The following is a 15,173-nucleotide window of genomic DNA, read 5'->3' as shown; positions in this document are numbered from 1 at the left end:
TTTGAACTGTTTGAAAAGCATTTCAGTTGCCAGAAAAGAGGCACATAGATACAAAAGGCTTTTTGAAAGTAGGACACAACAGAGCAGACAGAACGCTTTTTACAAAAATTGTGAAACTTGCAAAGTTTAATTAAAAAAATGTTTTTTGATTGAAACTCCAAGATGTCAAAAATACTGAATTGTAGGCTCTCAAATGTCTGCTGAATTTATACATTTCGTTCACAATGAATAGCATCCCCGGAAAAAAACAATTCAGTCTTTGTAATCAGACATTAACATCAACGTTCATTTAACATCATTTCCTAGTCAAAAACTTTATAACATAATCCCAATTTCAGTTGTTCCTCTGGATGGCTACTGTACAATGGTCCTTATAGCAGTCAAGGTCACAGTGTCAGCTCAGGGCAGTTAGTCACTCCAGAAACCCATCAATAGTCTTCGCTAAAACGTTACTCATCTATCTCACGGTTACAAAGCGTCCACCTTTGCATGAAGTGTCTACTGTCCTCCGTTCCTTCAGAATTGCAAATCGTTCATTCAAGGTGATCCCGGTCTGTAAGGAAAGATAAATTAAATGAGCTTTTTTAGAATATCAAAATACGTTTCACCCCTGAATAATCCCTTGTAATGGGTCAGACCTGGTTTCTATGCAACTCTGTAAAACTGAGCCATAATTTCTAGGAAGGTCCCAATATTGATCTCCAATCTGTGTTGAATTACCTCTCACACAGATGGCACTCAAGGGAGCTACAAATGGTTTCAGGATGTAGGTTTAAAGAAAAAGGGAAAAACAGGGAGGAAACAAGTCAACACTAGATAAAGCAGCCAGAATGATTCACTAAAGCCAGCATAGTGTGGTGTCAACAAGGTCCTAAATGAAGATGTGCAGATCCAAACCCACATCCTCTTTCTCTGTAGGTTCAATATGCAGAGCTTCTGCACTGTCCTGGCCTCAAGCCTATGCATGCTCCAATGTTCATATAGAATGTGCCTCCAACCTCTCTGAATATTTATCAGAAATGTCCAAAATTATGCAATGGATTTTCACAATAGTTTCAATGCCCTTCTGACACAAACCAGTAAGCAAGCTCTCATTAAATATCTAAATACTAGAGAGAGAGATAGAATGGCAGCAACAAATCACATGACAAGTAGGAGATTAATGTAATCTGTAGATCAGACTGGGTTTCTCAACAGTTCACATGATTCCTCAGTCAGAATCCTGCTCTTTCTACTCAAGGCAGTATTTCCCATTTTTTTTAAAGAGTGGTGTATAGTTGTGATATTACACTGTTATACTGTTAGGATGAGGTTCTTTAAAATTCCAAGCAAAACCATATTTTCGAATTGTGTTGAAACACTGCAATACTGAACAAGAAGAAAAAAATACACTTATATAGTGCCCTTCAAGTTGGAAAGACTTCCCAGGGCACTGGATGATCAGGGGTTTTGGACCCGAGCTGGGAGTTGGGGTCAGAAGTGGGGGAGGGAAGGGTGGGGTGGGAGAGTGACCGAAGCACGGTTGAAGAGGAACGTCTTCAGACAGGACTTGAAGGAGGCAAGAGAGGGGGTGAGGCAGAGGGATTATGGGCTAGAGTTTTAGAGTGTGGGGGCAGAGATGCTGAATAGCTGACAGCCAATGGCGGGGCAGGAAGTGCGGGTGACCTGAAGCAGGCTGGTGTACAGACAGGCTGATATGGGGTTATGAAGTTGGAGTTAGGGGGGAGCAAGACCGTGGACGAACTTGAAGGTAAGAACACAGGTTTTTTACTCGAGTCTCTGAGGAATGGGGAGCCAGTGAAGCCGGGCAAGAAAGGGGGTGATAGGTTCCCTGAGAGTTCTGAATAATCTGCAGCTTGTGGAGGAAAGAGTTGGGAAGTCCAGTGAGCAGATAGTTGGTGTAATCAAGCCGAGACGTAATGCCCTCGGTGAGAGGCATTGGCGGAGGCGGGCAGAGGTGTGGAAAGACGGAATGGGTCAGGGAACGAATGTGGGGTTTGAGGGATAGCTAAGGGTTGAAAAGGACATCGAGATTTTGTATTGGTTCAGTGAGGTGAAGAGTGCAGCCATGAATGGTGAACATGAAGTCAGTGTCACATAGTAAAATTGGAATGGAGGCGATCCCAGAATTAATTGAACTAATTTTAACTGAGTCAAATGGAACATGTGAGAAATTCATATTATTGCAAATGGTCACAGATGACAGAGATTTGAAATACGGGGATGATCACTGGATTTCTGAACATGTTTCTCTGGACAGATTAAAAGCTAATGAATACCTGAGTTGATTCTAGGACATTATTGATTAATAATAAACAAGTTAATTTAGCTGGATTTTATTAGTCAGTACACTAATCAAGATGAACCACATGGAAGCAAATCTTTCAATTGGCTATGTAGTCAGTGAGTATATAGATTTTCAAAGACTACTTTTGTTATTTCAGTGAATCAAAAATGGGATATGAAATTGGGCAGAAAGTAAATATAAATTGTTCCATTTCATTCCCTACAACTGTGCACATATTCCCTAAATTATTTTATTTGAAGTTTCTCTTCCCTCCAATGCCAAACTTATTTCCTCTTTGAGTTTCATAAATATTATTGCAAGAATTCTTGCTTACTGTCAGATAAAATCAGACTCGTTTAAATGCAAACCATATGCTGGCAACTAACTAGATCAAATCCGACCAAAGCTGCATCAAAAAGGGGATGCAAATCCAGTAGGCACTGAACAACTGGCAACATGTAGATAAATCATCTCCCAGGTTTGCGACAGTCGACATAAAGTTGCCAACTGCTTCAAAAGAGATGGCCATGTTTGAACACCTGGTTTGTTAAAATTCAGGGATCTAGTATAAAAGTTTGATAAGGAGACCTGTTTTCCAACACTGTTGATATCAAACTCCAGAGAGACTCCTTTGGGCGGCTCTTTCTTTTCGCCCGACTCCTTTTTTATTGTAAATGGAATTAAAGGGGGCCGTGTGATCCGGAATGACTGAGAGCTGGAGAAAAATCCAAAAATAAAACTTCAGATTACTTGTGTAAACGTCACGACAAACAGCTTGTAGATTGAATCAATGCTATAACTTTAAACCTTTCGCAATAACTAACAAATTTTAAACACTAAATCTTAAATATAAATCCCCCAATTCGGATTAATTCCCAAGTGGGGCGAAAACGTAAGCAAGTTTCCTTATTGCATATGCCTCTGTTTATCTATCAGTAAGTAGGTACCCAGTTGTTAGCTGATTGGCAGATTGCTTTCCAGGGGTAATCCTCAAGAAAAAATGTCACTCAATCTACAACTGTTTGTGGGATACTCCTGTGTGCTGCGTTTCGCACACAAAATACCGTCACTCCACTTTATAATATATTCTGTGAAGCGCTTTGAGGTATCTCAACGATGTGATAAAGCACTATATCAAATGCATTATTATTTAATGTATCTTTACTCAAAGTACAGACTTTGCATCCAAAGTTTTCAAACTGTTATTTTCCCATGATTGTGTTAACTGTACCGCAGCAGGAGTCATGACAAAGAGAGAAAACAGAGGGCAGAAATAAGAAAATGTTTCGTACACTGGTGGGGAGCTTGCCGAAGGGTTCTGAATGGACACGGTTAAAATTCCTCCATTGGTGCTGGGAACACGGCCACTGAAAGAGGCAAGACACATCTCAGTAACATTGGTCGCTTGTAACAGAACAGGAAACTTTCAACCATGGCCCAAACCTGCTATAGCTTAACTCTCTTCATCCCCAACTGAATCATACTTTTCATTTACATTGTATTTTGCCCTCAACGCCCTCACGACCTTGCTCCTTCCGACCTCTGTGACCTGCTAACGCCAGATCAACCTGTAAATCCCACCACTCAGCAGGCTCTGTCCTACTCCAACCCTGGCCCACCCCACCATCGGCAGGCATGCCTTCAGCCTCACTGCCCCCACCCTTTGGATCTCCATCTCAGTCCCTTTGCCTTGCTCCCTCCCTTACCTCAAGACCTTCCTCTTCGACCGTGCCTTAGGCCACCCTCCTACCCCTACCCTCCCGATCCCAAACCCCTGCTCGGGTCCAAATCCTTGACTGTCCAGCGCCTTGAGACGTACTCCTGACGTGAAAGGCGCAATACAAATATAATTTGTTGTATTATTACAAGGTAATGTTGTTGTTTTGGGGGAAAAATAACCCGCTCCTTGTTCTTGCAAAAGGATGCAATAGATGAATGCCCAGCAAAACCTGGCTCATTACAGTACCTAGTCCACAATTACATGGCCCCCTCCAGTAATTAGTTCTTGCATGCATGCCTATATATCCTCTTCCCTTATCCCACATATCATTACAGATAGTGTTCACCATTTGAATGACCTACTGATTTGCTGCAGGGGAACTGGAGGTGGGCGGCCACCTGGAAAACAAACAGAAAAAATAAATAAGCCACAGCACCTGACATCAAGCACAACCCATGGGCTACTTTTAAACAGAGCATTGAAAATTATCACAGGAAAATTAGTGCCCCTCTCATAAGTCCTGTATTTGCAATATTTTTTGGCAGAGGTGTATGTGCGCGGGAGCGGGGTGGAAAGATTATGAATTCCCTCCTGCAAAGAACACCCAGCATGTGTTCTCTGCCACCTAAGCTAGAAGTGGAAACGAAACCCAATGCGGTTTCTAGAAGAGTATTATTTTTCCTTCAGCTCAGACACATTCCACACCTAAACACTCAAATCTAAGTTTATTGCATTGAACGGTTTCCTCACAACTTACGATTGTGCTGTTTTCTTAGCAGCTGTTCCTTTCAGTTCCTGGCCAGTCTGCATATGCACCTCGGTTCAACAAAACACCGGTTACTTATGGATTTCAGATCAAAACAGACAACACTGAACAAATGACACGACTGGAGTGAAATTGATAAAAAAATGGTGACCAGGACAGATTCATAGAGAGAAACGGTTTAGCAGGAAGTCTTATTTTAAAACCAAACACTAGCTGTATTCATGTTTTACCCAGGATCTCTCACAGTATGAGTCATTGGACCATGCAAGGGAACATTGTTGGATTTTCCCCTCCCTAACTTTGTGAGGTTAATTGATCAGCTAGCTCAGCACAGGCTGGGGATAGAACCGGGGACTTACTGGTCTGTATGGCTGGATTTTCTGTAAAGGAAAGGCGCTAGAAGAACCTTCTCAGGGCTTTTATGCTTGCTATAACAATTTCACTGCACTTTGCACCAAACATCTGCCCAGTGGAAAACAGCAAACATTCCAGTACAAGTGGAAAACTGCCACCATCAAAATTAAACACGCATGTTGTTCACCTCCTAGTGATCCTATCTGCATTCCCAACCTTTTCATGCAAATTAAATAAACGGTAACACATTGCAATGAAACCTCCTATGACCATGACGTGGACAGACCTAGACTACTTTGCTCAAGCAGTCGAAGCTGTAACTTTTAATTCCATACCTTTAGGCCTCTCTTTGATAGATAGGTTGCCTGGCGTGCTTCTTTATTTTGCTGCATTTGTGCTGACATCCTGGGTAAGCTGGTCTGCACAGGATTCCTGCAATTTATATTGCGAGAACAAAGTTTAGGGAGCAAAATAATATCTTTATACACCTAGGGATCCCCACAACTGCTGCAGTTTCCTGTTTCTCAATGATTACTTGAGATTGGTTTATTGCCATTATCTGAATTTGTCACCCATTTTAAAATTAATTTTAGTTCGGCAGAAATGCACTTTAAACATAGCTGAATGGTGTATTTGATGAGGAATTTTTGTTTGCTATGGCAGGATTGGGCCATGGTTGAACATTTTCTGAAGAGCCTTTATTCTCAATATCCTTACACAACGTTTCTCCCACACATCCACCTTCCCACTTTATACATTCTTACATACATACACTCTTAACGTGAACTCAAACTTTTTACTCCAGATTACTTTCTCCAAGTCAATTCAACCACTTCAAGGGTAACTTCAGAGCCTTTGAACTAGAACCAGACTCCTTTGTAAATTCTTCCATCACAGGATTTTAAACATTGAAGTGAAGGTAAGGAAGGAAGAATAGTTAAAACATTAGCTTTGGAGTGATCTCTGCATAGATGTTATTGTGGTGAGTTGAGATGAAATGCCAACAAATTTATTAAAAAAAGCGCTTTGAGATTTTACACAATTAAAAGACATACATAGTTACAGCAGTTGGTAGTTCACATGAGGAAAGGGGATGCTTTCAGCTGGTGCTGGGAATCACTGTCAGCACACCACATCCAGAGGGAACAGACAGAAGCAACACTTGGGTCTTCGACAGGACAAGAGCAGACACCTGGCAATGCTCTCACAAGTTTGAGGCAGCATGCCATTCTATCCATTTGCGAATTAACTCACAAGGGAAGTCGGTGAAGAGGGGAAAGTGTGAGACAGATCCTGTTCCTCCCAAACTGTTGTTACTAGTGAATTAAAGAGAATCTGGCCTTTAAGAAAAGATGTGAAGTGATAAGATTCCTTGTACCCTCCCCTTGGACATTGCCAAGGTTCAGCAGAGCTTATCCCATGGGTAAAGGATCAATAACCAGTCATTACCATAATGACATTTTCCTATATTCAATAACATCAGTGTTAAGCCATTCACCAAGGAATGTATTCTAGAAGAAGGAATCCACAGCAAACTATACAATTAGGCAGATCCAAGAGTATGTAAAATCAATCAGCTCACCATATAAGAAGGAATCCCTCCCTGTTAAACAGTTCTGAGTCTTGGACAATATTTTCTCATCTTATTTAAATAGTTTGTATCCTGCTTGAGAAAATCCTTTAAAATAACATGAAAGAGTAGAATCTGCGTCCACAGTGAGCAACTACTCTCCAAAAGACGATGGGCCATTTAAAACCATTGGCAAACATTGACAGCAGTCAAGAGGCCTCAGTCCTCCAGTCTAGCAAGAGGAAAACAAATTAGTCAGATTTATCGCTCCTAAAATACAAGTAGATATTGACGGAGGTCTGGGTCAAGATCAGTCATGATGGCTCCCACCAGTCAAACAACTTGCCAAGTTCCCTGTCCAAAATCATACATAAAGAATAACCATTGGGGAAAGATACAGGCGGGCACCTAATGGAATCATATCCCAGCAAGTCTTCCCTTCAGGAGACGAGGGGAGAAAACTACAGAGAATAAATATAAACATTGTCAGATGTCGACTCACCTCCTTTTGAACTGGTTGGGACGCCACAATGACACAATTGGTCTCCTCTGCCCCTCATTCTGCCTTAGTGCTATGTTGTTTCTCTGAAGCAGAGATCTTGGTCTCTGCACAGCCTGCTGCAATTGGGTAAAATAAATGAAAATCAAATATACAAAGCCTGCAGGGAAGATTCCCACTTACAAATAAACTTAGCTTTCTCTGGATTTCACTTCCTTCGCAATTCACAGTTCTTTTCCATCTTTCAACCATTTTAGCCACAAAACTAGTTTCTTCCAACTGCTCCCAGACAGCTGCAGTAAAAAAAACAGGACAAAAGGAAGAGCAAACAGGCACCAACCATTTTACATTGTAACTGCACCTTCTGGTGGCAGTAACCAGGCATTACAGCACAAGGACAAAGATAATTCCTGTTGATCCAGGCCTATACCAGTGCAACTTTGAAATCCTGATTTTGTCTGCGTGTACCAACATTAAAATTTAACTTGAGGTGCTATGGGGGTAACAAAACTTAGCACTCCTTCTGCAGCCAGTGGCTCACTCAATGCTTGAAATATCGGACATGAGCTTGAGTCTACAACCCCATGTCACCCCCCAATTGTAAGAGATAAAAAAAACACTTAGTTCTGGTCTACCAGTAAGAGCAGCTCTCGACTACTCTAGTAGATTCTAGGCCTGATTATTCTTGGCCGAAACACACAGTACTGAAAAGGCCATAATGACAAAAAGGAAACTTACCTTGTGGTTTAGTGTAGATCGATTTATGGTGTTCATCCCTCTCCTCAGCAATGATGCCTTTCGTGCTGCCAGGCCAGTTATTACACCCTGAGGTCGTCGCCGCAATGGTACAAAACCTCTCCTCTTTTCCAGTGGTGCCTGCCTGTTCACAACTGTCCCTGTAATGCAAATATTATCCTCAGTTGCTGTCTTTGAGGCTGAATAGTTTTCCTCAGCACACAAGCGAGGCAGAACGAAGTATGTTTCAGGTCCTCTATTCCGTAGAAAAAGAGTTTGAACCAATCACTCAAAATTCAATCGACAGTGGATTGCAACTCTTCGCCTGATTCATAATTTTATTAAATTTTTTGAAGATCGCCTTCAAGACTTTCTACTTTAGCCAGCTATAAGAGCTCCAGGAAGCAGTCCATTTAAAGGCAAATGAATCAAAAAAAATCTATCCTCAGCTCTCGAGTTTTCAAAATAGCATTATTAAACAATGCTAAGATTAAAAAAAATCTTGCCACTTGAATTATAAAACATATTTGCACATCAGAGTGGAGACAAATGTAGCAAAGACAAATACCACAGATTTCACCCCCAGTGTCTGCAAAATTTGACAATTGGCCAGTTTTGGGTTTCCCAGTCTTAAAACTGTTAACATTTTAACTTCTGAATTCAGAGACTTGGCAATGGTCCAGCTGAGAGATGTTCATACCAGATGTTATTTATAGCAGACATGATGTGTTTTTCTAATGCTATTTCAAGTATCTTTGAAATACTTAGGCAATTTGATTCTCAAATAGAATTGGACCCCACTATTGGGGAGGTATGGTTATAGTAAATGCTTTGAGGCATTTCAGCAAGTGATCAGTCACTACTTCAAATGCAAGGATTATTACTACTATAATAGTGTTACCGACAGTAGACCCACATACCAGAAGCTCAGTACAGTTCTGGTGTTGAGGGAAGAATAAGTTTAGGATATCAACAAAAAAGCTATTAGCTTTTTGTCAGACTTGTGTGGGATGTAAATTAACAGAATGTGTAGAACTACATTAAATGGATCATCAACAATGTAATTTTTTTATTGTTGTAACTGTATTTGTAGAACTGGAACAAGTTAGACATTTTTAACTATCGAGAAGTTTAGTTATTTAGCCATTGTACTATGAGAGGAGCAAGTTGTGTACGTACCAGGTGGGTGATATGATTGTATATTCATTGGTAGGTACTGCAGCAAATGAGCTTCAGAGCCAATTTCTTGAAACTCAGCTTTTCTTTGATAAACCAGGTGGAGTTTGACAGATATGAAATCTGTTACAATGCTAAAGAGTTTCCAGACCAGATTAAAAATTCCACATATGCACGCCACCTTAACATGGAAATCCTGCATCTGGAATGGAATGCACCCTGCTTACCAAGGCTTGAGGACCCCACAGTGTGCTGGTGATCAATCAAATAATACCACATAATTTAATGGATGAAAAGGCGTCAATCGGGAAGAATCACTGCTCCCAGTGGAGGTCTGCCCCTCCATGTCCAGCCGATGAGCCAGGCTGGCTGATCGATCAACAGTGTCTCAGAGTTTTGCAGACCCGCCTGTCGCAGGAACCAGACTGACAAAACAATCCCAAAGGGTTGATTCAATTCCAACGCTACTTTGTTGAGCACATGTCCCTGGAGTCAACTCAGCTCCAAAGAGACCACGCTTACCTTGGAATAAGCGGCAACAGCAGCTGTTATGCACAGGCATAAGAGTGGAGATTTGGCTTTAGCATCAACTCTTAATGAACTGATTTGGTCCTTATTCTTTGAAGGACCAACAGACAGGTCTGCTTGTTATTGTAAACTTGAGCATACTGCAGAGAATCCTCATTGGTTTTAAATACTCCCAAGTCTTCCAGGCTCTGGACTGGTAGGTCCAGTCACCAGGCTAGACTGTGGGCCAGAACCTTTGTGAAAGAGAAATCTTTATTGCTTAAGGTGGTTTGAGGTCAGTCAGTAATGTTTCCAGTGGGATTGTAGCACCGCCGATGCCATTTACCATATCGTTGCGGGATTCCACGCCAGTTGCCCATCCTCCTCTGCTGAACCTTAGGCCACTGGGTTTCATTTAACGTTGGAGTCCTTCTCAGTGGCACAGCCCTTTTCACATTCCACTGCTGTTTATTCAATTTAATTATATCATCTGCAATAGAAAACACAGAAGATGTATCAAGTGTGTGGTGCAGATAGATACTCCTGGAGTCCCTTTGATATGGTTAAAACTAACCAAGGTGACGGGCTAAATGACTGCAATCCCATCAGGGGTTCTCAAAGGCCGGATGATAGTCCAGAGCCAAACTGTCACTTTGCTGCATCTAACTTCAGCTAACCCCATGCCCTTCTTAGCCTCTTAGTTTCTAAGTATAATCGCCTTTTCCAGACATACTCAAAATTGGCTTCTCTCAGAGCCTGTAAGAGCAGGAGTGGGCAATTATTTTGGCTGGCAGGCCACTTCATGAGTTTTGGTAAGCTTCGCGGGCCACACACTTAATACAGATACAAATAATAATCCTTGCATTTGATATAGCGCTTTTCACGTCTTCCAGACGTCTCAAAGCGCTTCACGGAATATGCTGTAAAGTGAATTGATTGCATATTAGTGGGCGAAACGCGGCAGCCAATTGCGCACAGCAGTGAGTGTCCCACAAACAGTCATGGATTGAAAATGACAATTTATTATTATTTTGTTTTTTGGAGGGATTATTATTAATAATTAATAATAGCTCAAAATTAAGTCTTACACTCGTACATGCATAAAATAGTCTATATAATTGACATTCATTAAAATTAAGTTAAATAAAAACAACTCATTGAGCAGACATTTATTCAATATTTATTCATTTATTCACATATTGATGAGAATGTGAGAAGCTCACTCAATGGGAAGAATGAAAGCGCCGATAATCGTTAACCAGACAATTGAAGTCAGGCATCGTCTCTGTTGTTGCAAATGTGGAGTACTGCTGCAAGGTGGTCATCAGTCACCACAGATCCACGTTTTGATTTATTGAATTTCATCACAGAAAAAGTCTCCTCGCATATGTATATTGATCCAAACAGCACAAGCATCCTCCGGGCATTTTTTGAAAGGTATATTCATTAAGAGGCGTAAAAACTGGGAAGCGGCACTGATTTGAATTGCTCCGCAAGCAATGGATCAAATTGCAGGTCAATAAACTCAAGTTGGAGGTCAAATGGGGCTTTGTCAACATCAAATAAGAAAAAAAAGGTCATTTTTCATCAAAATGAAATCCTGGAATCGGCGAGAAAATTCAGCATGTAAGTCAAGTAGTGATGAAGTATAGTTTTTGAGGCTTTGATTGCTAACAGTAATCTGCTGCAAAGTTGGAAAGTGGGCAAACTGCCTGTTTCCTATCTGACGTGATAAAAGAAATAATTTCGTCATAAATGACTTGACACTGCAATACAAATCGTGCACAAAGGTCCCCTTCCGTTGCAGTTTTGAATTCAGTTCATTCATGTGGCCCATGATATCAAAGGCAAATGCGAAATCAGAGAGCCAATTCGTATCATTCAGCTGTGGGAAATCCGAATCTTTTTGTTTCATGTCCAAAAATAAATCAATTTCTGCTCTCAGTTCCCACACTCTTTTCAAGACCTTTCCTAAACTAAGCTATCTTACATTCGTGTGATACAGAACATCTGTGTGCTTGGATTCCAATTCCTCAAGCAGAGTTACAAATTGCCTGTGGTTTAATCCTCTTGCTCGAATGTAGTTCGAGCCTGCTCCAGGTCCCCCGATCCACCTGCCCCACCATTGGCGGAAGAGCCTTCAGCCACTCTGCCCCCAACCTCTGGAATTCCATCCCCCCAGTCACTCCGCCTCACCCCCTCCTTAGACTCCTTCAAGTTCTGCCTCAAGACCCTCCTCTTCGACCATGCCATCGGTCACCCCCCTTCCCCTCCCTTCTCCTGCCCCCCGACCCCAGCTCGGGTCTGAAATGTTGTACACTGTCCAGCGACTTGGGATGTCCCCCCGACGTGAAAGACGCTATACAAATTGTTGTAGTTTACCACTTTTGTAACTGTGTCCATGACATTGCTCAGTTACAGAGGACCTCTTGGTATAGAATTTCAAATGCAGTGTAGAAAAACAATATTCTGTTCTGGATTTGTTTCTTTGATTTGATCTTGAATTCTTTTCAATAACTCAACATTTTTGCCTGTCAGATTTGGGCTTCTATCGGTCGTCACATTCACCAATTTTTTCCACTCCACTCCTAATTTTAAGATACTTATTTACTGCCTCCAACAAATCTTCTCCAGATGTCGTATCTTTCATTGACTGCATTGATGCCAATACTTCTGTGAGCTCACCATGTTTGGTGATACCTCAAATTATCAACTGGGCTGGTCTTTGACATCACAAATCTCATCGAGTACCAGTGAAAAACATGCAAAATTGCTTACTTTATTTTTTAACTGCAGATACAAGTTCTCAAGAGATATCCTTGACGCGTCTCAGAATAGTTTGACAAGCTAATGTTATTGAGCTGGTTTTTCTCGTCTGGGCATAAAATCGAGACAGCATCAACCATACATTCCTTTATAAATTCTCCTTCAGAGAATGGTTTGCTGTTCTTGGCGATTTTGTGTGCAATCACATAGCTCACTCTTGTAATCTCATCCTGGAACCAAATTCTTTTGTGAAATTCTTTGCTCTTTTTGCATTCGAACAGCCATCAGCTTTCTTTCCTTTTTCTTCGGCAGAAACGTTCTTATATTTGCAAGCATGTTTGCTCTCAAAAAGGCGATTCAAGTTGTAGTCTTTGAGCACTGCCACACTTTCTTTGTAAATGAAGCGCACAGCTCTTCCACCCACACTGGTAAAAGAAAATTTAGAAGTCCATTCTTTGTTGAATATTCGGCCTTCAGCGTCCACTTTCCGCTTCTTTGATAAACTCATTACGCATTAACGTCCTCTTCAGTGAAAGGTATTGCCGCGGTTGCTGTGCTTGCGTGTTTGAAAATTTACCGATCCGTACATTTCTGACATCAGACTGATTCAACACTTAAGGGAGCGTGCGCACAACTAAGCAGTGTGATTGACTGATGTTCCCGGTCTGATTCAAATGCGAAATTTGTGGAGAAAAAAATCACTTTAGCAATTAAAAATCGATGTAAAAAATGTAAGGGACGCATTTAAAACTGATCCTTTCTGGGACTGAACAAACTATAATTTTTTCTATTACTAGACACAACGATGGGCAGGATAGAATCATTTGGTGGCTGGATACGGCCCGTGGGCCATATTTTGCCCACCCCTGCTGTAGAACATGCATTCCAATCAATAGCCCAGGGTCAGGGGTAGGGCAATGCCACTGAACCACTGTATTGCTCAGTCTTTTAATTTAGGAGACAAACTGTCAATATCGTTCTCAAGCTATATAACTCGATCCTCTGCTCAGATGTTTTCATTCTTGGATAAATCACTAGACAGCAACAGGATCAGTAGAATAAAGATAGAAAAAGAATCAATCTCAAAACATTTATCCAATTTGGGGTGAGGTTTTACAAATACCGTTTACTCCCCAACTAGCTCCAACTAATTTCCTTTCTTCCTCTTCAAGTGGCCCTTTCCCAGAAAAATTCTGAATATAAAAGAACTTGTGGAGTCCTGTAGCTCAGCACTTGCTTGGGCAAGTTTCCTTACTCCACACAGAGCCTAATAATAATCCCTCCAAAACAAAAAAATAAAAACAAATCGGTCATTTTCAATCTACGACTGTTTGTGGGACATTGCTGTGCGCAATTGGCTGCCGCGTTCGCCCACAAATGTACAGTCAATTCACTTTACAGTGTGTTCTGTGAAGCGCTTTGGGACGTCCTCCGGTCGTGAAAAGCGCTATATCAAATGCAAGGATTATTATTATTATTATTTTTAAATGCTGACTCCAGAAGCTTTCAGCAACGGGATCCCAACGCTTGCGATGCACTCTTGTGGAGTTTCTCATCCACAACATTTCCCAAGGCTGCGTTTTGGAGACTCGACGAAGAAGACACCCACACCCCCCACCGCCCCCATAGAGGGGAAGGGCCAGCAATGCGTTAAATAGATGGGGGGGTAAGATCCAGAGCTCATCCAAGTTCAGTCCCTCTGCTTTAACTTCTGCAGCGTCTCCTTTACATTACAATCTTAACATTTCCTGAGTTCATTTTGACATTAATAATAATCTTTGCGTTTGATATTCGCGCTTCATCTCGTCTTCCGAGACGTCTCAGGGCGCTTCGCAGGATAGACTGTAAAATGAACCGACTGTATACGCTGTGAACACGGTGAGGGATGAGCTGAGAGGGGTTTCTCGACTGAATATATTCGGGGTTTGGGCCTCGGAGCCCTTTCAAAAAAAAAAAACAACAACCCTCCGGTACCGACACGGGGTCCAGGACTCCCTCCGCACTACCCTTTTTTTTTTAACCGGGTCCCTCCGCAACTCGAGGCCGAGGCTCCCCGAACACTACAGGCCTCATCCGTGTCATCCAGAATGTGTGGGGTGTGGGGGGGTCAGACCGCGGGCCCGTCCGCTTACCCAGAGACATGTCGATCTTGTCCAGCCTGGTGCCGCTGGCCGCAGCGGGACGGGCCGCGCTCCCCGCCCTGGCGACGCTCCGGTTCATCCCGTCCGTTTGTCTCTCCGCCGGCGGGTGAAATCGACAGCAACCGCCAGTGACGCCGTCAGTGCGTGCCCGTGACCTCATCACGCAGCCGACGCGTGACGTCCCACCCACCCACGCACCCACGCATTCTGGGATTTGTAGTCCAGGCACCCGGATTGCTGCCACTGAGAATAAAACATCCCAAAGTACCTTGTTTGTTTTGGACAACGACGTCGATCGGGAATCCAGCTTAACACGTTGCATGTTAAGCAATAAGCTAAGCTCGGCAGCACAAGCGGCAAGGACGACTGGTTGTTGGGTTGGGAAGAAAATAAGAAGAATAATCCTTGCACTTCAGTCTCGCGCCATATCGCATCATTGAGACGTCTCAAAGCACTTCACAGGAGCGTAGTGATTACGTATTTGGAGGTGAATGCGACAGCTGATTTGCGCACCACAACGTCCCACAAAGAGCCAAAAAGCGAACGACCAAATTTATTTGTGGGGGTAATTGATGGCCAGACACCGAGAGAAACTCCCTTCTCTTTTTGAATAGTGCCAACATCTATAACAATAATAATATAATCCTTGCAT

General features: G+C 42.2%; 1 protein-coding gene across 1 annotated transcript; it reads right to left on the bottom strand.

Moving 5' to 3' along the window:
• Positions 1-106: 106 nt before the first annotated feature.
• LOC103183842 (UAP56-interacting factor) lies at positions 107-14,709 on the bottom strand. Its single transcript, XM_007901580.2, has 10 exons — positions 14,513-14,709; positions 9,961-10,104; positions 7,935-8,092; positions 7,200-7,315; positions 5,463-5,559; positions 4,765-4,823; positions 4,370-4,405; positions 3,580-3,654; positions 2,876-3,002; positions 107-553 (listed from the first exon to the last, which is right to left on the bottom strand). Exons 1-10 carry the CDS (start codon positions 14,679-14,681, stop codon positions 458-460), a joined length of 1,077 nt encoding a protein of 358 aa, XP_007899771.1. The 5' UTR covers positions 14,682-14,709; the 3' UTR covers positions 107-457.
• Positions 14,710-15,173: the final 464 nt, after the last annotated feature.

This window comes from Callorhinchus milii, unplaced genomic scaffold (genome assembly GCF_018977255.1).
Source record: "Callorhinchus milii isolate IMCB2004 unplaced genomic scaffold, IMCB_Cmil_1.0 Scaffold11, whole genome shotgun sequence".
NCBI classification, from domain to species: domain Eukaryota; kingdom Metazoa; phylum Chordata; class Chondrichthyes; order Chimaeriformes; family Callorhinchidae; genus Callorhinchus; species Callorhinchus milii.
Note: the sequence above shows the minus strand (reverse complement) of the source record. Positions and strands in the feature narration are given on the sequence as shown.

Excerpts from the sequence above, each read along its gene's own strand:
- LOC103183842 (XM_007901580.2), bottom strand. The coding sequence starts at position 14,681 with ATGAGGTCACGGGCACGCACTGACGGCGTCACTGGCGGTTGCTGTCGA. Across the intron at positions 4,406-4,764 it reads GCTAAGAAAACAGCACAATC|GTGGCCGCCCACCTCCAGTT; the intron begins GTAAGTTGTGAG and ends TTTGTTTTCCAG. Across the intron at positions 554-2,875 it reads TCAACAGTGTTGGAAAACAG|ACCGGGATCACCTTGAATGA; the intron begins GTCTCCTTATCA and ends CTTTCCTTACAG.